The following is a 25572-nucleotide window of genomic DNA, read 5'->3' on the forward strand; positions in this document are numbered from 1 at the left end:
TTAATCTTCAATTCAATTGACAGTCTGAGACTGATAAAACTTAATAGTTCAAGTCCTAACCAAGGACCTAAGAGCTATTAAGGTAGCATCTGAGTATATAGGCAATTCTGAGTAAGATGGAATTTATTTATTTTCTGTTTTAACTTATTTTTTATCCTGTTTTATCTTTCTTATTTATATGTTGCTTCAACAATTTACCTTCAATTTTCCTTTGTTAAAAGCACAAATAGAAATCTGGTAGGCAGAATGTCCCATGTCTACAAAAACCACATTCCTTGGTCTCTCGTCTGGGGCTGGTAGATCCTGTTTATAAATTCCATAGGCTAAAGCAACTGCAAGAATGTAAAGAGTAAATTCTATGAAGTAGAAAAGCTTTAAAAATAACTTATAGAGTTATGAAAAACCAAGTCAGGGTTGCAGGGTTTTCAATGTTCTAATATCAGAAACAATTAGCTTCAAAATATTGGTTGCGCTATAACTAGTTATGTGCAAAACTATTATTCTAACTACTTTGGGAACGTAACAAACCAATCAGATTTACTGAAATTTCATATGCTTGGAAAAAATGGAATGGGAACACTGAAATATTTCAAGATGGAACAGTTTCATATACACTATATTGCCAAAAGTATTCGCTCACAACTGATTCTGATTATGTGGATGGGTGAGTGAATACTTTTGGCAATATAGTGTACCTTGATAATTTCAAAAAATATTTTCTAAAATAAATCAATTAGCTTTAGGGAAACAATATCGTTTGATCATTTTAAAATATTTTGAAACTTTTAAGGGAAACAGTTTATTTTTTTTCCTGCCAGTCCTTTACCCTTGTGCTTGGCAATCCACATTTGCTAAGTTCACATCTGAAGGCTGCTCCTAAATTTTCAAAATGCCATTTATTTTTCTTTTAATATTGTCAAATTATAAGATACTCCAGAACATTCATTTCTCTTACTTATGTTCTAATGATATTCTTACAACTCATTGAAATTACTTATAGTTAAAAATGGCATAATATGAAGAATTTGCCTCACTCGTGAAACTTAAAAACTTTATCTCTTGCAGTCAGTCCTTATAAAAATGGTGAGGATACAACAGTGTGGCCTGCTGCCAATTACCTCCACTAGACCGATTAGATCCCACAGATTAGGCCTCCTCTGAATCCCATCTGCCGGCCAGTGTTGACTGGCGACTACCCGGAGGAGAGCCTTCTCTGTGGCTGCTCCGACCCTCTGGAACGAACTCCCCGTGGAGATTCGAACCCTCACCACCCTCCAGGCCTTCCGCAAAGCCCTCAAAACCTGGTTGTTCCGACAGGCCTGGGGCTAAAGAACTGTTGCCCCCATCTCGAATGGTATGACTGTTGTGAGTTTTTAAATTATATATTGTTATGTTGTTGCTTTTAAATCTTTTGTCTGTATTCCCCTCCCCGGTTCGAGTTGTGAGCCGCCCTGAGTCCCCTTCGGGGGAAAAGGGCAGCATATAAATTTAATAAATTGAATTGAATTGAATTGAATTGAAGTCAAATGATTTTTGGTACAGTATTAATGTCTCATTTACTTACACAAAATAAAGCCAGTTTTCAACCTTGGAAACAAAAGCATTGAGCAAATTTGTTTATAAATGCTATCCTAGAACTGTTATATTAGTCATATTTAACTTATTGTGGTAGATTTCTGAACAGATGTTCATTAATGTTGCTTCAAGAATTTACAATACTTATTTTAGTAGAAATCACTCATACTAGAGGATAGTTTACTTGTGAGTAAACCCCAGTATTTAGTTGTATACGGTATAATCTTAAATTTGTTTAAAAAGCAAAACTACTATATATAACAAGTAAAACATAAATTTACCTGCTGTAGTTTCATTCATTAGTCTCAAGCAATTTAAACCCGCCACTTGCACTGCTGCTATAACAGATCTTCGCTCAGCATCAGTAAAAAAGCTTGGGATCTGTGGAAAAATGTTTTCTATTAAATTAATTTTACCATATTCATCTTTCTAATGAGTTTTCTACAGGTAGCTTATGCTATTACAAAAACTTAAATTATAATCCTGAAATATGCAATTTAAATATATTTGTGCCAATTAATCCAATATTTCAGTATTAATAGGCTATAGATTACACTATTTCCAATGGATTCGTTTGGAATAATTTTATGGCTCTATGAGGCCTTAAATCAAATTAGATCTCAATGCTGCAGAAAGACATATTTTGGCTGTACATATTTCCTATTTTCAACTTTTGCTTTTCCACAAAATGCCAGCTTGAGAAGAGAAAGGGAGCTGAGTAGCAGTCTACATTTCAATAAAGATGAGTTCATGAATAATCTGTACATATGTGGGTAGTTCTTGGCTTACAACCACAATTGAGCCCAACATTTCTAGTGCTAAGTGAGACATTTGTTGAGTGAATTTTGCCTCATTTTACAACCTTTCTTGCCACAGTTATTAAGTGAATTACTGTAGTTGCCAAGTTAGTTTGGCTTTCCAATTGACTTTGCGTGTCAGAAAGTTGCAAGAGAGGGTTATGTGATCATGGAGATGCTGCAATGGTGGTAAATGTGAAAAACGGTCATAAGACATATTTTTCAGTGTCATTGTAACTTTGAAAAATCACTAAATAAAATGTTATGAGTTGAGGACTACCTGTAATGCCTGGAGCAAACCCTCTACCTGCAACACATGTAAGCTAATAACTAATTAAGCAACTTAGGTGTAAAACGTAATGTATTATTTGGTAATTGGTTTTTTTGTAAAATATCAACAATGTATGCGAGTTTCATGATGGGCTGGCCACAAAACAATGAGAGGGAATGAACAATATGAATTATTTACTTTGCCTCAAAGCAATCAATTTTCAGCACATGTAATGCACATCCTAAATCTATATGTCTGAATTTCGGCAGACTTTAGCTTATCAAGTGTCTACTATGTATGAAACTGCTTACTGTTTACACATTTCATTATCAGTAATTGAGAAATCAGAAAAGACTATCTAGGAAACAAAACTTTATTAGCTTATAGTTTAATGTTATAAGCTGCCCAGAGTCACGAGATGAGCAGCAAACAAACCAAATCAAATAAACAGAGCTGACTTTCCAGGAACATGTTATAATCTAATCATTCCAAATGTTATATAACTATTATTTTATAAGTATATCATTATAAAAACTTACGGATATGACACAATCTGCTACAGGCTTTTTAAGTGCACTTTCTGATGTCTCCTTAAGTTTAACTAATAGCATACCAGTAACTTGTTCAATAGCAAATAATCTTTCTTCGTCCAAATAACGTACCTAGAGTTTAAAAAACATCCAAATAAATAACGAACTAGAATACATAGTAGGCAATCATGTTGACAAAGATGTTACACTCATTTTATTATTTCTAGCATCCTCTATTTGCTGAGATATGTGAGGTCCCCAACCCTCAGGCCACGACCCACTACTGGGCCTTCAGAAGCATGTGTGCAGCTCCACTTGCATGGGCGACTGTGTGCATCTGCACAGCTCCATTTATGCGAGTGGTGAGTGTATGAATCTGCTGTTCACACAAATGGAGCTGCACCTATGCGTTCACATGCCACTCGCATGTAACTATTCCCTCTCCCTCTCCCCCCTTGCCAGTTGGCAAAGGACCAGATCTTAAAATGTATTGTTCTGTGTATTCTGCCAGCAGACATCATAAGAGAAGGTTCTATGCTCACCTTCACTCCTACACTTCCATTAGGTAATTTCTGAAGCTCATATGGCAGTTTCTCTTTCTCAGACTTTATAAAGGGATCATTAAATGCTCTCCCATGCAGCTTTTTAAATCCATGTAATGTATTCTTAATATTTGTGATAACCTGTCAAAATAATATTACAGTATTAATTTTGCATGTTCATATTAAAGTTCCGTTCATCTTACAGTTTTTCAATAGTTTTATTAATTTATTAGTAAAAACAATATCCCATTCTTATTATGCATTTATAATTCTTTAGTACTGTAAATAAGATTTTATTTTATGTAAGACATAAATACCGACACTATATTGCCAAAAGTATTCGCTCACAACTGATTCTGATTATGTGGATGGGTGAGCAAATATTTTTGGCAATATAGTGTAAGTTCATAGTGTCCACTGGTGGTAATACTATCAATGCTTTTGATTTAAAGGGAGTTTTGTGAATAAATTTTCTTTTTAAAAGGTAAGAACTGCTGCAAATAATTATAAACTTATGTTTACCTGGCTTTTTGCTGCATTTCCAATAGTCCTGGCTTTGGATCCCAAAGATATACAGGCTCTGTAAAACAACAGATACTCTATAAATGTGCACGAAGAAATCAAATTGTTACCAATAGGGCTGTGAAAGATTCATCAATCTGAAAGCAGAAAAAAATGAGTTTGCAATCCCTATATACACTAAACATAGATATATGTAAATTTCAGTCATGTGAACTAGTCTGGGAAGTTTGTCTACAAAAGTTGAGCTTGATTCAAAACAATCAATATGAAACAAATTCAATATTTAATAATGGAAAGTGGTGGTGTTAAAGCTAGCCTGATTCCACAGAGCAGAGAACCCAACAATGAATCATAAGCAGCCCCCTTTCAGAGACAAATCTAATCTCACCAATATATTTTGACCTCAGAAAATAAAAAACGATAATACAGAAAGTAGAATCTTCAAGGATATACATGAGAATCAGCAATGTAAGTCATTGATAAGTAGCAATAGCACTTAGACCAGGAGTGTCAAATTCATGGCCCACAGGCCAAATGCGTCACACACTGGCCACCCTCATTCCTGTTTTAGCGAAGGGGAAAAAAGTCATGATACGTCATGATGTAACTGTGAGTTTGACACCCCTGATTTAGACTTATATACCGCTTCATAGTACTTTACAGTCCGCTCTAAGCAGTTTACATTGCCCCCAACAATCTGGGTCGTTGTAAAATAAACGTTTTAACTGAACTAGATATAAGGATAATCATGAATTATTGAATTTTAAAATGTTTGCAAATTATCCAAGATCCTAAAGTTTAAAGCCGCAAGATAAATTCTTATTTATTTATTTATAAAACACTGTAAATTGCAGGAGCATAAAACAGCTGTCAACGTCCAGATATAGCAAAAAAGCCTCTTCCTAATAGTAAAGAGTAAGGCTAAGCAAAAGATAAGTTATTTTGAAGTCCTGTTTTTGATTTTGGGAATATATAGAACAAGATGAATTTTGGTCTGATCCAACAGATATATAAATACATTCATTTACTCTCACATGCAATCATGTTTTTGCATATCCAAAGAATATACTAGGTAGAATGTTTGCAACAACAGATATTGTTTTTCAAAGGAACAAAGAACACAAAAATAATTGTGTGCTTTTGATTATATAATTTTTTGATTCTGCTAAATCTACAAAGAGATGGTACCTATTTACAACTCCTGGTTGTAACCCATGGAAACAGGGAAGAGTGAACAAATTCTACCTATTCTGCAGTACTCTACAATCATCTACACATCATCTCTTTCCAGGTACCACCCTCCACGCCTGATAGTTAAGTGAGACAATAGAACAAGAATAACATGTCAAGCAAAAGGAAAGAATGCTACAAAACAGTAAAGACGAAATACTGGCCAACTTCTTTTACCCTATATAGCCTTTCATGTAGCATGCTTATTTCAAAGGTTGACTATGCAAAAATGGTGCATATTACTGTGACCTGAATTGCCCTTAGCTATAATACTTTTAACTGAACAGACACACTACTATTATTTTGAGGTTCAGAAAGAAATGCTAAATCATGGAATTATTTGCAAAAACTTAAAGGTGCTTCTGTTTCAATGCTATTGTGATGGATGGATGGAAAATGGCAATAGACAAAAGTAAAAAAAAAGTGGGTTTAGTAGATGTCATGAACTTCGCAATATGAGTTATTTTAAGTATCAAATCATCTTTTTAACAGAGCTACAATGTTTTAGATGTGCAATTCTCTCTTTTTTTTTTAAAGTAATCAGATGAGAAATGAGACCAGAAAGTTGACTCCTCTTATGAAGGCTAAAGCTCATGGTGAATTAGTTTCAAATCTATCAAATTGAAGATTACTGCTTAACCCAAACTTCAGTGAAAAGAAGAAAAATCTTTCTGGAAAAGAGAAACCTTATTTCTCCAATCCAAAACACTATTTGAGTCAAGAACGGGATTCTGGAAGTTGGAATTCTAACATAACTGGAAAATGTCAGCATTATTAAGAACAAAAATTCAGCACTAGGACACATGTTTTGTGTGAAAATAGTGTCAAGAAAATTCCAAGCCTTTCTAAGTAAGACTGATCAAGACACTTCGGGAAAAGTTAGTTTTGTCTCAATATAACAATCTTCCACATTTGGCCGTTACAAACCTAGTGGTCTTATCCAGCAGGACCAGTTAAGAAAGAGTTGGAAGTCAAATACACCCAGCTAAGCTGAGAAACGGTTAATTTGACAACACCGAACTACCTCCGTACATGATCCATGATCCATGCTGATACATAGCAGCTTCTTTCCCAAGTTTACACATGACAATGAGCCACGACTTAGGATGTCGCGTGAACCCACCTACTATGGGTTTGTAAACTATGACAACGGCTCATAATCCAGAGAGAAGTTTGTAATTCTAACCGTCCCTTGTCCAACCTCGTAATTTCCAGGTAGGCAGAGCAACACCGGTCGGGGGGAAAGCTCCTTAAAAGGTTTCATGAGGCGGAGGCTGTCAGGAGCCAACGGAAAGAGCACGAGCCGCCGTTAATTCCTCCGGAGCGGAGGCTGTTGCCCAAAGCCCGGTTGGAAGGCTAAGACTCACGGGGTGCAGCGGTCGCTGTACTCATTGGCGATGGTCTCGATGCCGCCCCTCCGCGCCACCGCGATGTAGCAGTTCTGAAAGCCCAGGTCGATGCCCACCACAGACATGACTGCGGCGGGTGCGGTCCGCTTTCTTCCTCAGCCCTTCCTCCGCGTTACTGCGGCGGGCCCTCGCGGGACAGTGCTCGCGGCGGGGAGACGGCACCTGGGCGACTCGATCGCTCGCTCGTTGTCACTGCGGAACAACAACCGCCAACCGGCACTTTCTCTCTTCTGCGCAGGCGCGGCTGATTGCCAGACGAGGACGCCGCGAAATTCCGACTTGGGTATCGGCAGTTTCCGTGCGTCCTCGGTTAGCCTTCAGGAGTTCGAGAAAGATCTGGAATCCGGGTGAGGAGAGTGCGAAAGAGGCTTCTGTAGGGCGTCCTCTAAGGACCAGAGTCCAGAACTGCAGCTCCTGGCTGTTCGGCCTCGGAGGTTCTATTCTGAAGTACTGTCACAGAGGCCCAGAGCGGAAGAAGCACGGAATACGGTTACGGGCAGTTTGCAGTTATATAGCCAAAAATTATTATCATCCTTCAAATATTTTACTTCCTTTGTATTTTACGTCCCCTATTAGAACCCAGGAAATATGAAATCAACACCGAAAGAATAAATAGACTGTGAAAGAAGATGAATAGTATATGTGTCAGAATGGGAAATAAAGATATAAATAATTGGGATATTTATTTGTTTTTATTTAAAGATGTGAACAGCTGCTCATCTTAAAACCAAACTCTGGGTGATTCACGCTCAAAGGAATAAAAAATGTATAAGTATAGAAACAGTACAATGGGAAAATTATCTTATGTTGTAAATGAGCATATACAAGACATGAGTACAGAATATGTACTCTGACAGATAAATTATGTCCTATCAAGTTGATATCCATTCTTAGTGACTTCATAAATAGATTTTCTTCTGGACAATCTCTCCCTTGCTTGATCTTTCAGGTCTTCCAGTGGTGCAGCTATAACAGAGTCAATCTACTTTTCTGTTGGTTGTCTTTCTCTTTCCTTCCACCTTTATCAGCATTACAGTGTGGGAAGTTATCATCCAGCCCTCTCCCAGAAAAATGAAATATCCTAGGAAATATTGAAAAGGCAGAATATTTCTCTGGATGTGAAAAGAAAGAAACATGCTTTAAAAGACAGAATAGTTGCCTGTAGCTTCCTGCCCATCCACACTTTGTCAATAGGCCATTGAGAAGGCCAGGCTAGCCCACTTTACATAATAACACTGCAGCTGCAGGGGGAAGGGATATTGGAACTCTCCACATGGCATCTGAGAACTCATCTATACCTGGATTCAAAACAGCCTAGAGAGTAGCCCCCTGCATGACACCATGGGAGTCTGACAACCAATCAGAATACATTTCTTACACAGGAACAGGAAACAGAGAGGTGGGACTAAACAGGGTATAAAAAGCCTAGCAAGCCCCTTCCTCAGCCCTTCTCTTCTTCTCCATCAACATTGAAACATGTGATCACCTTTTCTGGTCAGGGCTCAAGCCATGTGGCCCTGTCCAACAATAAACCATCTTTCCAAGCAGTCTCCATGTCTCCAGTGTCTTCTTCCCCACTTGGAGCTGAACCCAGAAGGACATTTCTTGCAACAACAGCCTCTAGGCAACTAGGTCTTTGCATACTATGTCTAAAATAAAATAATTTATGTTGAGATATGCCTGGAGTGAGAATTCTGGTTTTATTTGTTGATAATCTATTGGGGCTTTTTTAGGCTGCCTCAATATTCTCAGGAGTTTTCTCCAACATCATATTTCAAAGATCTCAATACTGTCCCTATCCTGCTTCTTCAAAGTTCAACTTTTGCTTCCATAGAGTGTCATGGGGAATACCATGGCTTTCAGTATTTTAATGTGTCCCCCAGCTTTCCACAATAGGTGCAATTCTGCAGTTGGTGCAAATTATTGCACGAAAATACAGTATTCTCCCATCAGCCATCTTTTCCTTGTGTACTGGAACAAATAAACGGGACAGGCAGAAGGCTGTGACTTTGCTGATAACCCACAACTGTCTGTAATACGTTTCAGATTCTATTTTTCTGATGCTTTGCACTAATTATTTTTCTTAAATGGGAGTTGTTTTTGTATGCAGGTAGTCTTTGACTTACAACATTCATTTAATGATGATTTGAAGTTGCAATAGTGTTGGGAAAACTGACATAACCCATCCTCAAAATTGACTGTCACCCCACACTTCACAATTTGGGCACTTGGCAACCAACTCCCTTTTATAGTGTAGGAAGTTAGCACCCACCCCTGTTCTAGAAGAATGAAATATTCTAGGAAATATTAAAAAGGCAGAATATTATACCACCCTGGATGAGAAAAGGAAACATGCTCTTGGAAAGCAGCCCCCACGTTTGTTAATAGCCCCAGAAAGGCTGGGACAGCTTCTCTACAAAACAAAGGACCTTCATCCTCAGGACATGATAGGATTAGCCCTCACTCAAGATCCAAACCAGGATCATTAATCCAAACCAAACCAGATCCAAACCAGCCATTGAGCCATAATAGGAATTGCTCAAACCCTTTCAGAACACAACCCTCTTCATTAAATCATCACCCAGCAAGATTCAACCAAGCCTGGGACTTGACAACCTACAGTTACCTCTGCATGGCCCCATGGGAGCTTGACAACCAATCATGATACCTGCCCTTACACATGAACAGAAAGCTCTAAGGCGGGACCCAAGATATGGTACAAATCTCTCTCACCCATGTACTCATTTGCCCAGGACCCAAAAAACCCATATGGTGCTGTCCACTATTAAATTATCTTCCCAACCATTACTGATGATTGACCCACTGTCTCTGCTGGAAGTAGGTTCCAAGCTTCCACTACTCTTTCTGTGAAACAATACTTTCTAATATTACTTTTGAACTTCCCTCCTGTCAGTTTGAGCTTATCCCTCCATGTTCTTGAACTAACAACTTCATTTAACAACTGTGGCAAAAAAAGTGCGACTCACTTAAACATCTGCCTCACTTAGGAACAGAAATTCTGGTCCCAATTGTTGTAATTTGAAGACAACCTGCATTTGGTTTTGAATCAAACTTTTGATTTACTTAAATTGCTAATTCCTTGTATTGCCAGTTCAAGTCTGCAATATTCAGACTTGAATATTCATATTCAGTTACGGTAAATCATTGTTCAATCATGTTATGTAATATATTCAACATCAGAAGAAATGTTGCCTCTTCCTAAATGAATACACATACCCTAAAGATTGATGCTAATTGGAGGAGTCAAGGTTTAGTCAAAATCTTAATCTTAATGCAGAAAAAGATGGACTTTAAGAGAGAAATATACCAAGTGAATATACATCATATTGGACCCTTGCACTCCAATTTGTATTTTAAAAAAGCTCTTTACTGGGTCTATCACTTCTGAGCCATAATGAGATATAACAAATTTTATCTCTTTTCTGCCCTTAGCCAATTATTTAACACCTGGATTTCTACAGCCTAGAATGGGCAGTTCACTTTTAAAGAAAACTGACTCTTAATTATTTATAGCATGAAATGCTTAACATGCTTAAATTAAAAAGATTTAAGAATGTAACAGTGCCAGAAGTTCCTTTGCTGGGCAGCAGTCACGTAATGACATACAACTGCATAACATAGTGAGAAAAATTCTCATAGTGAGAAAACTCCAAATTACTGTTATTAAGTGAGGACTATATCTATATACAACCAATCAATCATTTCTTTCAACAAACACTGGAATAAAAAAGAATATTTTACTGTATGTGAATGCAGTCAGTTCTTCTTTATAATATAAAGAGAGAGAGCACAAAGCCCAACAGCCAATTTTATTTAACGAACCATGACTTAATGCAATATGTGAATTGAACCCTAGTTTCCAGGTATGGTTTAGCAGCAAGAGATTTATAGGGTTAATACACAATAAGCCAAAACTACATACAGTATATTCTTATTTAGCACATTGTGTATAGCTACTGTACTCTATAATCCATCGATTATTATAATAATTAAGATCATTGTGCAAATAAAGTCCATTGTGTATTTGTGAATACATTTTAATATCAAGTTTGTAATATCTGCCTGGTTAAGTTTGAAGTTATTCTTTTTTCAAATCAACCAATTAGTGTCTCAGTGTTGTTTGTTTCTAATATGACACTAGCAAGATGCTATCTGTAACCAATTTAATAGAACTATTTGTTTGTAAACGTTGTCTTCCCTGAAGAAACCTTCTGGGCACAGTCTCAAAAAAATGACTTAAAAGCACTCTTCATCTGTCGTGGTTGACAAAAATTCTACAGTTCTTCACCCATCTTTTCAGGGTGCAAGTAAGCATGTTATTATGACAGGTATTTGATCTTTGAGAATGCAACTGATTCATGAAGAAAAAAAGGTTTTCTGTACACCTGTTGACTGGCATATATGACTTTTCTTAGCACCATCTATCAAACAATCAAGGTTTTCTTTCCTCATTACCATCTTAATGTTGGAATTAGAAATCAGCCATCCCAGTTGTAATGCTACATCATTTTTCATTCTAAATTTAGGAGAAAACAATCCCAGCCCTTTTTCGATTGATCTCTGAAGTATTATTCTCCCTGTTTGACATAGAGGTAATGCTTATCCTGTTTATTTGGATCCATATAATTTTCCTAATTATTAAACTCTACGTAATGGAGACTACTAAAATGTGTGGATGAAATTGATCAAATAAATGTTTGATTCTAATATTTGGCTAAGAATTTAAGGAATCTTTTCTGGCAGGTGACTTGTCAACTCTGATTTTATTAATCTATTAATAACTAGGCTAATTTTTCCCAGATATTTGCTTCTAAAAAAATTGATGCAGAAGTTAACAATAAAATTATTTTCTTGATTGGTATCATCAGATTTTTTTTAGCTCCTAGTTTATCAGGGTCAATTTAAATATGCTTGTAGTTTTAAACCTTACAGTTTCAATTAATACTTAAATGATGTTCTTTATTATTTTCATAAAATCTTCTGAACCTCTTTTTTTCTGAGACCAGCATCAATGGACATTAAGGAAGATGCTATTGAAAAGATGACTATCGTTACACAAACATCAATCTTTTTCTGCAGATTTCTTTATATCTGCTCAGAAACTTTTTTTAGCATTTGTGAAATACATTCTTTTTCAATAGCCTTATAGATTTGTTAGTAGATTCTTAACAAAGTGTTCCTTTTAATTTCCTTTCCTATGATTTTTGATTTTAATATTCTCTTTCTCTCTCTTGTTCTAATTTACTGTCTTTTTTCTCTGCTTATTACAATTTATTGCTTTCTGTTGTAAATCACCTTGTGTGTATCTGACAAAAGGCACACTGAGGCTCTCCTTCCATTTTTACACTTTACATCCTGTGAACAGTATCATTGAAGAACAACAAATTTAGAGATTATAATTTTTACTAACTGTTTTACACTGATGCTTTTTACTACACAAAGTTAATTTATTGCTTTGGAAAGACGTAACTGAAATTCTTACATAGTAATCGATTCCTTTAACTGAATATGCTCAGTTTTTGCTTCAATACACATCCCCCCCTTCTGTAATACTGGAAAAGGTTAAGGAAAACTGTCTCCTAGCAAGAAATTTATATTATTATTTTGCTGCAGAACAGTATATTCACTTCAAGATGCCCTTAATTCAAACTCTTTAACAAAATAATCTGAATAAATTTGCACTAACTGGGGCTTTGCTTTGCTTGGAAAAGCTCTTATTTCTTACTAATAAAAATGTTTAAACTCCAATGTAAACCACTGGGTTTGGCTCGGACCAAAATGGATTCCAATCCAAGCTCAGTTATCAACTATGATAGACAACTTTGGCTAGGCAATTCAGTGTTTCCCTCTCCCTTTTCCTCCCAAAGAATTGCTTATCTTCAAGATGAAATCCAGGAATCTTGATTTTGAAGATAAAGATAACGACTCAAAGAAAAGACTGGAAAGGGAAATAATAGGCAAAAGCATTTTGAAAGTAAAAACTAAGTAAATGTAACTTTTAAATTGCTTTAAAATCATAACAGTAAATACTACTGACTTGTTACAAAGTGGAATACTAATTAATAAACTAATATTCAAAACAATCTCTACATGTGCAATGCAAGTAAAATGTGGTTTTAGTCAGATGTTTGGCCTACTGTAGGATCAATATGAAGAAATTCCTTGATTTTGTCATAAAGGACTAGCACCAAGGCACCACCTGTCCCACGAAGAACATTTGAAAAAGCCCCACGAAAAAAGGCTTTTATTCCTTCCTGGCCATATATCTTGATAAAGCAGTCAATGGTTCCTTTATATTGGCGTTCGGCCTCTCCACTCTGAATTCAAAAACATTCAAATATAATAAAAGTTAATGCAAACCATATACACTTGATATATAGTAAATAATTATTCTGTAATATTTCTTTTACTAAATTAAAGGAATACTACCTCAAATGTTGCCACTGCTAAGAACTTAATGAAGAAATATTTTCCTGTTGTAGGTCTCTGTTACTACACTTAAAATGTCTATGATTTTTCCAATAAGTTTTTCTGTAAACTTCTTAAAACTTAAAAGACTTAAAAGAGGTCGCTTCAAAGGAAAATTTAAAAACTGCTAGTTTAAAAACTACTAGTTTTTAAATATCTGGTTTTGGTACAAAGTTCTGTAATGAATTTTCACTCTGAAGTTTCTCATTATCAGTAAATATTAGTCTGACTGAGACTGACTGAATTTTAGATTCTCCTTAATTTCTTTTGAGAGTGGATATAAATGCTATTATTTGAGGGGCTGCCACAAATAAAAGTAGAGGGAGTCAACCTATTTTCCAAAAAATCAGAAGGCAATACAAGAACCAATGGATGAAAACTAATCAAAGAAAGAAACAACCAAGAAATAAAGAAGTAATTTCCTAATGGTGAGAACAATCAACCAGTGGAATGGCTTGCATTTGGAACTTGAGAGTGCCCCATCACTGGAAGCTTTTAAGAAGAGCCATTTGTCTGAAATGATATAGACTCTTCCGCTCAAGCAGGGAGTTGGACTACATGATCTCCATCTCCCTTCCAATTCTGTCATTCTATGTTCTATGATTTGGCACCAAATGATTATAATTCCGTAATGTATAGATGTTTTAAATGTTGGTTCTATGGTAAAGAAGTAACAATAATAATAAATTGAAAGAGACAGTTGTGGTTCTTTTTTCTTTTACAAAAAGAGATTTCATCCAAATTTATGTATTACAAATCATTCACACAAAATACATATACATATATATCCTTAACTTTCTTCTCTTGCATACCAGTTAGCAGTCCCCCCCCCTTCAAATATCTCAAACATATACAAAAAATATTGAGGACGGAATTTACCAATTCAACAAAACGTATTATTTGCTAATATTTACTCCTATTGCTTTGATTCCAACATTGGTGATTAAAAAAAATCTAATAACTGCCAAAATAATTGGATACAACACATAAAAGAAAACCATATTTTATTTTGCAATTCCAATGTTAGTTATGTCAAGGTTGTGTACAAATCATAGCTAATTTATAAATACCAATGTCCCTATTTGAAATTGTAATTGCATGCAAGGTATAGGCCAATGTGTATGTCTTATACAGAGGCTACTTAGTAACAGAATACTTGCTTGCAGAATCTCTGTAGTTATAGAAAAGATTCCTGCTGAGATTCTGAAGAACTGTTGCTCAAATAACTAGACAATATTGAGTTAGATAGGGCAATGGCTTTATTCAGCATTATATTTTAATATCACATTTTCTGATTAAAGAAGAGAGAGATGAAACAAATAATATCAGAACAGAATGATGTAGCCCAGACAGTCACAAGGACATTCACATTGGATGAATTGCTTACCTGCATCATCATGCGTCTTCTGACAGTGTCAAATGGATAGGAGAGTATCCCAGAAAATATTGTCACCACTTGAGCAATTGCAAAAGATAAAAGGAATGGGGTTTCTTTCGGATTTGGTAGCATTCCCTAAAAAGGGGAAATTTATCATTGGCTTGTATTCAAATATTTAAATTTAAGCATGAATGAAGTTATATTCACATATTCTACCTGTTCAGAGTATTTTGATGAATCATTTTACATACTTGAAGTAATTTAAAATATTTTTCATCTTACGTTTTAGGGTGTCAGACAAATTAAACAGGAAGAATATTTCATATGAAAAATTAAGATGCAATACAGCTAGACAGGGACATGCAGTCAGGGGAGGCAGAGCCTCACCATTGTCATCATGAAAAAAGAAAAAAAGGAAAAGGAAAAAGGCTGAGCTAGTTGCTGCCAGAGTCACCGTGGATGACTCTGCTTAGTGCTTAACTGTTTAAAAAAAGCCTCTAAAAAAGCACCCTCTACAGGAGGCAGGAGAATGACAGTTGGCTTACCTGAACGGTCATTCTCTGGGCGCTGTGGGAGAGTCCAAGCATGGGTTAAATTCAGTCTATTCGCCCAAAGACTGAGTTAATTCTTTTGGCAATGCCTCCCTTCCTCATTGAGGGCCAGTTCAAAAATGAAGGTGATGGTCTTTGATGGTCGTGTGTACAATGTCTCTTCAAGTCTTGTCAATAGTCTCTTGCTCCTCACAGCCGCTTCAATCCGGTAGAGAAAAGAAAACCCCAGGGCGGGGTTGGACTCTCCCGCAGCGCCCAGAGAATGACCGTTCAGGTAAGCCAACGGTCATTTTCCTGTGCGCTGCTTGGAGAGTCCAAGCAAGGGACATATCCAATGTCAGCCTCTGCTTTGCTGCTGCTTCGGCTGCCATTGAAACGGGGAGGGGGGGCATAGTATTTGGGAGGGGAATCATTGCTGTGCTGGAGGAAGTTTCTAGACGCTGAACTGACCACCTTACTGCGCATGTGGAGGAAGGGAGTTTCCCACCAAGGCCAACCGTCCAGCAACGGTCCAGCATTCCATCCTGGTGATGCCTTTTGAAGTTATCTCACACCTGATATTTGGGGGCAATATGATTTGACTGTGCTCAGGGATGCCAAGGGGAGGGGGATGAATTATGCATTATATTATTAACTTTCGCACCTAATTAACCAGACTCAGCTTAGCTTTGCAACTGTTCATTTATAATTAGTAAAAGTACACTTGATTTCAACTCAAATGGAGTCCAGTGGTTTTCTTTCCTGATTACTGAATGAAGTAATGCTGACAATAAGCTGAGTCTGCTTTTTTCACCCATCCCGGAGCTAAAACCTACCGAGGGGGGTGCCTTCAGAAAAAGAAAAAAAAATGTCTTTGCATGTAAGTGACCAGGAGGAAGAGGAGGGGGCAATGGCGGGACAATCTTTAACCGAAAGGCTGGCCGAACTAAGAGTGGAAGAACTTGCCGTTCGTCCCAGATGGACTTAGGGTGTGGGACAAAAAGGGGAGTCTGAGGAATTGGATGCTGGAGTCACGAGAAGGAGACCAAAGAAAAAATCAGCTGATTGGGGTGACTCTGGGGAAGAGGATTACAAGCTTTCCCACGTCACAAGACTTCTCAAAGAAGCATGGACTGAACACAGAAACCGTGAGAGAGAAGTGGAAAGGGAGCCGACAGAGGAATTTGAGCAAAGGTACTCAATGCATAGTTTAAGAGAGGGTGAACGGGCCGAGGGGGGTTGTGCACAAGAAAACCCAGAACCAGCCTCCTCCCCTCCAGCTAGAGTCGCTCAAAGAGCGGGGGGGGGGGCAGGCGACGCCGAATGGCAAAGTCCCTCCCTTAACCATTAAATATGATGGAGATCCTAAAAGTCTTGGGTTGTTTATCATTCATGTCTGGAATTATATGGAAATCTATGGACCTGATTTAGAGACAGATGAAATGAAAGTGAGGATGGTGTTGATGTCCTTAGAGAAGAAGGCAGCCGAATGGATGGTCGGCCTACACAAATGCAATTCCCCTCTCCCGAGGAATTTTAATGACTTTATGGCAGCCATGAGAAGGAGGTTTGATGACCCTTTGATCGAGAGACGTGGGCGCTTGAAATTTATGGCTCTGAGGCAGGGAAACAAATCTGTGCCAGATTATGTCCAGGAATTTCAAGAGTTGTCAGCTTATATGAGGGGGTGGTCGGAAGAGGCTTTGCTGGATCAGTTTGCTGAGGGATTGAATGAAAAAATATACCAACAGTGCATAAACAGACGCTTTCCCCGTCGTGTAACTGTTTGGTATGAGCACGCGGCAGACGTGGAGTTGGATTTAGCCAGGCTTCAATGCATGAAAAAGGAAGATGTGGAGAAATTCCCCCCAGCAGCCCCCAAAACCCCCCTCCGCCCCAGGAGTGAGGGAAAAGGAGGTTTCACAGGCAAAGCCAAGCCTTTCACTTGTTTCCGCTGTGGGAAGGAAGGCCATCGCGCTGTAAATTGCCACGTAAAATTGGCTCAGACCGCCCCCCCCCCCAGAGATAGGGAAAAGCAATGAAGACCCCAGGCAAGAGGGGGGAGGCTGCATTCACCGCTGAAAATGTTCCCCAGCACTTCCAGCTGGAGGAGGAGGGAGGCATGAGCCCCAGCTCATCTGATGAATCGGATGAGGAGGAGTCTCATCGCTGGGTAAGTTCCAGAACGGGCCCCATGCTTATCCCAATTGAGATGAGAGTGCCATCTTCTGGCGCAACTGAGAAACTTTTAGCTCTCCTTGATTCCGGCTGTTCTCGCTGTATGATAAGTCCTGAAATGGTGGAGAAACTAGGCTTAAAATTGAGGACTTTGAAAATCCCTATTGTTTTTTGCCAAATTGATGGTTCTATTGCGGGAGGCGGCCCTGCTCATTTTTCTACTGAGCCCATAGAGATGAAAATGGGGACCCATCAGGAGTTGATAACTTTTATTATGTCACCTGGCATGGACTGGCCCCTTATTTTGGGACTCCCCTGGCTTCGTAAATGGAACCCTCGCATTAATTGGAGAAAGGGTTGGTTACAAATTCGCACAGACATACCCCCTGAACGGAAGGTTGAGACTCCAGATTCTGCTGCTACTAGCTCCACATTGGCAGCCAGGGGGCAGGAGAGAATTGAAGGGGAGGAAAAAATACCAAAGGAGTATTGGGATCTCAGGGGGAGTTTTAGTGAAAAATCTTCTGATAAATTACTCCCACACAGGCCCACTGATTGCATCACTGATATTTTACCTGGGGTGAAGCTTCCAAAGCCCCAAATATATTCAATGTCCCCTAGGGAAATGGACAAAATGAGAAAATTCATCAATAAGAATTTGGAGAGGGGGTTCATTGAACCGGCAACCCAAGGTAGCGGCTCCCGTACTATTCAGAGAGAAGAAAGATGGCTCCCTGAGATTATGTGTGAATTTTAAAAACCTGAACGTGATATCATCTCAGAACCTCTACCCGTTGCCGCTGATGAAGGACATGCTGGCCCAATTGGAGAAGGGCCGCATCTTCACTAAGTTGGACTTAAGGGAGGCATATTATAGGGTCCGAATTAAAGAGGGGGACGAATGGAAAACTGCTTTCAACTGCCCCCTTGGCTGCTTCCAGTTTCGTGTGATACCGTTTGGCCTACAGGGGGCGCCAGCGGTCTTCATGCAGCTAATTAATGAGGTTTTACATGACCATCTTTACAAGGGCGTTATCGTATATTTAGATGATATCCTTATTTACACGGAAACACGTGAAGAGCACGTGAAGCTGGTTCATAGTGTGTTGAAGAAACTTCGGGCAGCTGAACTTTACGCCAAATTGTCCAAGTGTGAATTCCATCAGGAGAAGGTTGACTACCTGGGCTATCGCATCTCCCATGAGGGTGTTGAAATGGACCCCGCTAAGGTAAAAGCGGTCACCGAGTGGGAAGCCCCTCGTACACGCAGGCAATTGCAAAAAAATTTGGGTTTTGCTAATTTCTATCGCCAGTTCATCCCCTCTTTTGCTAAGATAGCTCTTCCCATAACTAACCTTCTGAAGTCCAAAGGTGGGGCGAAACCCAAGCCTAGCAAGCCGCTGGATTGGACCATGGAATGTCAAGCTGCCTTCGAGAAGTTAAAACGGCTTTTTGCGGAGGAGCCAGTCCTCAAGCACCCGGACATGGATGTGCCTTTTGTGGTTCAAGCTGACACCAGTGACGTGACTGTGGGGGCTGTGTTGCTTCAGGCCAATAGTCAAGGTAATTTACAACCCTGCGCATACACCTCTCGCAAACTAACTGACACGGAGAGACGTTGGGCCATTTGGGAGAAAGAGGCGTTTGCTGTTCACTGGGCTTTGGCCACATGGCACAATTTTCTAGAAGGCGCCAAACACCCTTTCGAGGTGTGGACTGACCATAAGAATTTGGAAGCTTTGAGAACGCCCAGAAAACTTTCTCCTAAACAGATGCGCTGGGCTCAGCATTTCAATCAATTTAATTTCACCCTGAAATACATTCCAGGGGGAAAAGTTTTTATGGCTGATGCTTTATCCAGACTTCCTCAATACAACTGCTCTAAGCTCAGTGTGGTCCAGCCTGTCGTTCCTGCGACGAGTCTCACTGCTCCTGTTGTTACTAGGAGTCAAGCGCGTTCTAAGGTTTAGATGTCTCAGGACTTCCTTTCCAATCTGAAGAAAGCCCTCGCTGATGATGATTGGTTCCGGCAGCACATGAATGAATGCACTATCAGATGAATTGCCTTGGATTGGGACGAAACTATACTACACTGAATGGGTTGACGGGTCCCATGTTCGGGCGCCTCTCCTGCTCCGCAAGTTCTACTCTACTTATCCTGACAAGCCCTGATTTGGCCATTCTCCTAATTTTTTTCTTCTTCTCTCTTCCTCTCCCCTTTCCCTCTTTCGTGTCTTGTTGTTTGTCTGTTTGTTTGTGTTTTTTCGTTTCTGCAGGTCTGACCACCCTTTTCTGGAGGAGGGCCGGAAGTCAGCCTCTGCTTTGCTGCTGCTTCGGTTGCCATTGAAACAGGGAGGGGGGGGGGCATGGTATTTGGGAGGGGAATCATTGCTGTGCTGGAGGAAGTTTCTAGACGCTGAACTGACCACCTTACTGTGCATGTGGAGGAAGGGAGTTTCCCACCAAGGCCAACAGTCCAGCAACGGTCCAGCATTCCATCCTGGTGATGCCTTTTGAAGTTATCTCACACCTGATATTTGGGGGCAATATGATTTGACTGTGCTCAGGGATGCCAAGGGGAGGGGGATGAATTATTCATTATATTATTAACTTTCGCACCTAATTAACCAGACTCAGCTTAGCTTTGCAACTGTTCATTTATAATTAGTAAAAGTACACTTGATTTCAATTCAAATGGAGTCCAGTGGTTTTCTTTCCTGATTACTGAATGAAGTAATGCTGACACCCAAGCTATGCAGTCCCAGAGAGGGAAACAGGAACATTCAAGGAGCGTGGATTTGTTACAACTTGCTGCAATACTCTCCTCCCGAAGGATGCTTCGGCTGCGGCATAGGAGTCAATGTGGTAGTGTTTGATGAATAAGGATGGAGAAGTACAGGTGGCTGCCCGGCATATTTCCTCCACAGGGGCCTGAGTCGCCCACGCGGCCGGTGTGGCAACGCTTTGTGTTGAGTGATCTATCACCCTGGATGGCACCACCTTGCCCTGCTGCATGTAGGCCAACTTAATGCAAGCTTTCAGCCAGCGAGCTATAGTAGGAGAGACCTTCTGCCCCATTGAGCCTGGCTGAAAAAAGATGAAGAGTGCTTTGGAACGATGAAAAGACGCTGTCCGCTAGATGTACCTGCGGACCCTATGCCTCACATCCAGCTTGTGCCAGGTGTGCTCTCTGGGATGCCAAGGGTGAGGGCAGAAGTTAGGGCGCACCACTTCCTGAGACCTGTGAAACAAAGAGTTCACTTTTGGCAGAAAAGCCGGGTCTAACCTGAGGGTGACACGGTCAGCGTGAATAATGCACAAGTCAAAGGGGGTTTTGGTCAGTGCTCTGAGAACGAGCGGAAGGTCCCACGTGGGAAATCTGTGAATAACAGGTGGATGCAAGTTTGAAGCCCCTTTTAGGAAGCTCCTCACCTGAGGATGCTGTGCCAAGGAAACTGCGGAGTGCCTAGTCAAGATGGTGGACAAGGGAGCTACTTAGCAGCAAAGAGTGTTGGGCGCCAACCCCTTGTCCAGGCCTTGTTGCAGAAAGTCAAGAAGCTGTGGAATGGTAGTTGAAGCTGCGACCACACCATGAGAGCAGCATCAGGAGTTGAAGGCGACTCAGGTGGCGTCATAGATGCGCGTTGTCGAGGGACGCCACGATGCCTGGATGGTGGCGATGACCTTTTCAGATAGATTGTCCTTTCTCAAGAGGTCCCCCTCAAGGACCAGATGGCTAGCTGGAGCCAGCCGGGATCCGGATGAATTGGCTTAGGGACAGAAGGTCCAGCGGTATCTTCCAAGGTCTGCGGATCGAGAGGCTGACCAGGTCTGCATACCAAGATCTCCTGGGCCAATGCAGAGCTATGAGAAGGACTTCTGCTCCTTTGTCCAGGATCTTCTGAATCACCTGAGAGATGAGCGGGAGCTGAGGAAAGGCATACAAAAGGCCTCTTGGCCAACGGCAGCGCAGGGCATTGGTCCCCTCCACTTGCGGAATGCTGTACCTTGAAAAGAATCTCGGGAGTTGGTCATTTGCTGGACTGGCGAAGAGTTCGATCACTGGAAGACCGAACCGGAGCGTGATCTGATGGAAGGAGTCCGGATGTAGACGCCATTCTGTGTTGTCTATGGTCATCCGGCTCAGCCAGTCTGCATGCACATTGTCCACTCCGGAGATGCGGTCTGCCTTGAGTGAGGCCAGATGACATTCCGTCCATCTCCCTAGAGATTCTGCCTTCAACATGAGGGTTCTGGACTTGGTGCCCCCTTGGCGGTTGATGTGGGCCTTCGTTGCTATGTTGTCCGTCAGGAGCAACACGTGATGGCTCACAATATCCTTTTGAAAATGGCGCAGTGCTAGCCTAGCCACGCACAGCTCCAAGAAGTTGATGCTCTGTGTCACCTCTCTTTGTGACTACCTCCCTTGTGTCACCTGTTCTTGAAATTGGGCACCCCATCCCTGGAGGCTCGCGTCGGTCATGACCACTAGCCGTTCTGGTTCCCTGAAGAAGCAACCTTTCATCACTGCCCGTGACTCACACCAGCGAAGTGACCGCTTTACCTTCAGAGGAAGCTTGATCGGCCTGGGAGAGTTGCTGTCCTTCGCTCTTTGGATGGGAAGAAAAAGCCACTGGAGTTCGTGAGTGTGTAGCCGAGCCCAAGGCACTATGTTGATGCAGGAGATCATGAGGGCCAGCAGCTGGGACAGGGAGATGATGGGGCTCAGCTGTTTCACTCTTATTGTTAGCAGAATACTTTGTTTTTAATATGAATAAGGGTACATCTATGGACTGAATGTACAGCTGTAGAGATTAATTTGACTTTGCACTTAATAACTTTAGTTAGATTGTCGGTGGCGCAATACTGGAAGAAGGAAGACTTGCCTATAATTCAAGAAAGGACACTGAAAGTCACAAATTTAGCCGAGATGGCTAAAATACCTGCATATCTTACGCACCACTTAAACGAGAGATATAAATGAGACTGGGCAAAATGGATTGATTATATACAAAATAAATATGGATAAACGAGATGGGGAAAAATGGATTGATTATATTCAAAATAAATACGGGACTAAGAAATTCCAGATAGCTTATGATTAACATCAGGACTGATATAAATTGTTTAAAGTTAGTTTAGCAAGGAGGAGCTAAGCTTAATGTAAAGAAGTTATCAATTTTTTACTCTGTTTTCCAACATATTTTAGACTGTTTTTGTTAAAGATTTATACCGTGTATGGGTTCTGGGAAGTCGGGGGAGGGAAGGCTGGGGGGTGGGGTGGGGTGGGAGGGAGGGAGGTTATGAACCACTTTGGCATAGTATACAGACGGAGATGAAAAAATGGGAGAAATTGCACTTATCTTTGCTGGGTAGGATAGCGGCAGTGAAAATGAACATTTTACCAAAATTTTTATTTCTTTTCCAAATGTTACCTATACTTAAAAAAGATGTGAACCTTTTAGAATGGCAGAAGGGTATCAACAAATTTGTATGGGCAGGAAAGAAGCCGAGGGTTAAGATGAAAATAATGCAAGATGTACGTGAGAGAGGAGGATTGAAACTACCTAATTTAAAACTATATTATGATGCAGTGGCATTATCTGTAATTAGTGATTGGACTCATTTAACCAATGATAGAATATTGAATATTGAGGGACACGATCTGGTATTTGGTTGGCATGCTTACCTGTTATTCAACAAAAAATTGGATAAGAATTTTAAAAGTCATATTTTAAGAAATGCTTTACTGCGGGTTTGGAAACTGAGGGGTGTTAGATTTTAATGTAATATGATTGCACATGTATACTGTTTTCTCTTATTTTTTCTTTAAAACTACGATATGTTAAGTATATTGTTATGGAAGTATAAATACTATCAACATAGATTGGAGTTTGCTCAGAAGCGGAAATACGCCAATGAGAGGAAGAGTGAGAAACAGAAGGGAGATGGGAAGAGATGGAGGGGAGAGGGTAAGGGGGAAAGATGAGGAGGATAAGGAGGAGTGGAATGTAGAGAGAAAGATGGGAAGAGAGGGATAGGAGAGAGGGTAAGGGGGGAAGATGAGGAGGATGAGGATAAGGAGGAGTGGAATGTAGAGAGAGGAGAAGGAGAAAGGAAGGGGAAGTAGAGTAGGAAAGGATGATGGAGGGACGATAGGAAGTAAGAGAGAGGTAGAAGAAAGAGGTGTATGGAGAGCAGAAGAGTTAATAATGGGTTTTTATTTTTTGGGGCGTTGATGATAAGAGGAACTGATGTAATCATTATTTATTACTATATGATACTGGCTATGTATAGTATACATGTGATTGTATGTCATGAAAATGGAAATAAAAAATATGTTTTTTAAAAAAAATACCAGGAAAGATTCTGGAAAAGATAATCAAGCAACGAATTAGCGAACACCTAGAAGTAAACAAAGTAATAGCCAAAAGCCAACATGGGTTTGTCAAAAACAGATCATGCCAGACTAATCTTATTGCATTCTTTGACAAAGTGACAAAATTAGTGGACTACAGGAATGCCGTCGATATAGTTTACTTGGACTTCAGTAAGGCATTTGATAAGGTAGACCATAACCTACTACTAGATAAAATAGAAGAATGTGGGTTGGAAAGCATCACCACCAGATAGATTTGTAACTGGCTGACCAACCGCACTCAACATGTAGTCCTCAATGGAACTGCATCTACATGGGGGGAAGTATATAGTGGAGTACCCCAAGACTCTGTTTTAGGCCCAGTACTCTTCAACATCTTCATAAATGATTTGGACGAGGGGATAAACAGGAAACTCATCAAATTTGCAGATGACACCAAGCTGGCAGGGATAGCCAACACTCCAGAAGACAGGCTTAAAATACAGAAGGATCTTGACAAACTTGAACATTGGGCACTATCTAATAAAATGAAATTCAATGGTGAAAAGAGTAAGCTTCTACATTTAGGCAAGAAAAACGAAATTCACAGCTCCAGTATAAGTGGTATCTTCCTCAATAGTAGTAACTATGAGAGGGATCTTGGAGTCCTAGTGGACAACTATTTAAATATGAGCCAGCAGTGTGCAGCAGCTGCCAAAAAAGCCAAAACAGTTCTAGGCTACATAAATAGAGGGATAGAATCAAGATCATGTGAAGTGTTAATACCACTTTATAATGCCTTGGTGAGGCCACACTTGGAATACTGCATTCAGTTTTGGTCACCACGATGTAGAAAAGATGTGGAGACTCTAGAAAGAGTGCAGAGAAGAGTAACAAAGATGATTAGGGAACTGGAGACTAAAACATATGAAGAACGGTTGCAGGAAATGGGTATGTCTAGTTTAATGAAAAGAAGGACTAGGGGAGACATGATAGCAATGTTCCAATATCTCAGGGGTTGCCACAAAGAAAATAGAGTCAAGCTATTCTCCAAGGCACTGAGGGCAGAACAAGAAGCAATGGGTGGAAACTAATCAAGGAGAGAAGCAACTTAGAACTGAGGAGAAATTTCCTGACACTTAGAACAATTAATCAGTGGAACAGCTTGCCTCCAGAAGTTGTGAATGAACACTGGAAGTCTTTAAGAAGATGTTGGATAGCCATTTCTTTGGAACAGTATAGGGTTTCCTGCCTATGCAGGGGGTTGGACTGAAAGATCTCCAAGGTCCCTTCCAACTCTGCTATTGTTAGGGTGACCAGACATCCCGCATCTGGCGGGACAGGCACGCCTTCCCATAATTTTTCCCACGTCCCTGGCCGTTCTCAAAAAACCCCGCTTTATTTTGGCGCTCGCAGCTCGCTCGCTCCCCCGCCCATCAGCTGCTAGCTCGCTGGCTCGTTCCGTTCTACACTAAAAATCTAAGCCAGCCCAGCCTCCCGCTCACTGATTGGCCTGGACTCCAGCCAATCAGTGAGCTGGCTGGGATGGAAAACTTTAAGCATGCGGCGTGCTTAAAATTTTCCATCCCAGCCAGCTCACTGATTGGCTGGAGTCCGCTTAGCTTAGCACGCTCCATTTCATTTCGTCTTTTGCTTGCTGCTTAACTGGTGAGTAACATTACCGGTGGGAATCGGGAGGCGCTGGGGGGAGGAGACGGCCCTCCTCTCCTTCTGCCCCTTTGTGGAGTTTCCCTGTGTCTCCC

At 40.2% G+C, this 25572-nt stretch overlaps 2 protein-coding genes across 4 annotated transcripts in view; both read right to left on the reverse strand.

Moving 5' to 3' along the window:
- HSPA4L (heat shock protein family A (Hsp70) member 4 like) overlaps positions 1 to 7073 on the reverse strand; it is a 42721-nt gene extending 35648 nt beyond the window's left edge. The window contains exons 1-6 of one of the 2 annotated variants that reach the window (XM_087724407.1): positions 6835 to 7073; positions 4238 to 4295; positions 3716 to 3856; positions 3183 to 3305; positions 1857 to 1956; positions 199 to 332 (exon numbers count right to left, since the gene is read on the reverse strand). In XM_087724407.1, coding sequence (XP_087580533.1) covers positions 199 to 332; positions 1857 to 1956; positions 3183 to 3305; positions 3716 to 3856; positions 4238 to 4295; positions 6835 to 6941 — 663 coding nt within the window. In that variant the 5' untranslated portion in view covers positions 6942 to 7073. The remainder of the gene's footprint in view (positions 1 to 198; positions 333 to 1856; positions 1957 to 3182; positions 3306 to 3715; positions 3857 to 4237; positions 4296 to 6834) is intronic. The other variant, XM_014063053.2, reaches the window with a different exon arrangement.
- A 763-nt stretch (positions 7074 to 7836) lies between these two features.
- Positions 7837 to 25572, reverse strand: part of SLC25A31 (solute carrier family 25 member 31) — a 29020-nt gene continuing 11284 nt past the window's right edge. Inside the window, exons 5-7 of one of the 2 annotated variants that reach the window (XM_087724410.1) lie at positions 14753 to 14878; positions 13097 to 13214; positions 7837 to 7957 (exon numbers count right to left, since the gene is read on the reverse strand). In XM_087724410.1, coding sequence (XP_087580536.1) covers positions 7854 to 7957; positions 13097 to 13214; positions 14753 to 14878 — 348 coding nt within the window. In that variant the 3' untranslated portion in view covers positions 7837 to 7853. Of the gene's footprint in view, positions 7958 to 12863; positions 13215 to 14752; positions 14879 to 25572 lie in introns of those variants that run through there. The other variant, XM_014063044.2, reaches the window with a different exon arrangement.

This window comes from Thamnophis sirtalis, unplaced genomic scaffold (genome assembly GCF_051295495.1).
Source record: "Thamnophis sirtalis isolate CommonGarterSnake01/CBP01778 unplaced genomic scaffold, rThaSir2_p1.2 scaffold_10, whole genome shotgun sequence".
Classification (NCBI taxonomy): Eukaryota; Metazoa; Chordata; class Lepidosauria; order Squamata; family Natricidae; genus Thamnophis; species Thamnophis sirtalis.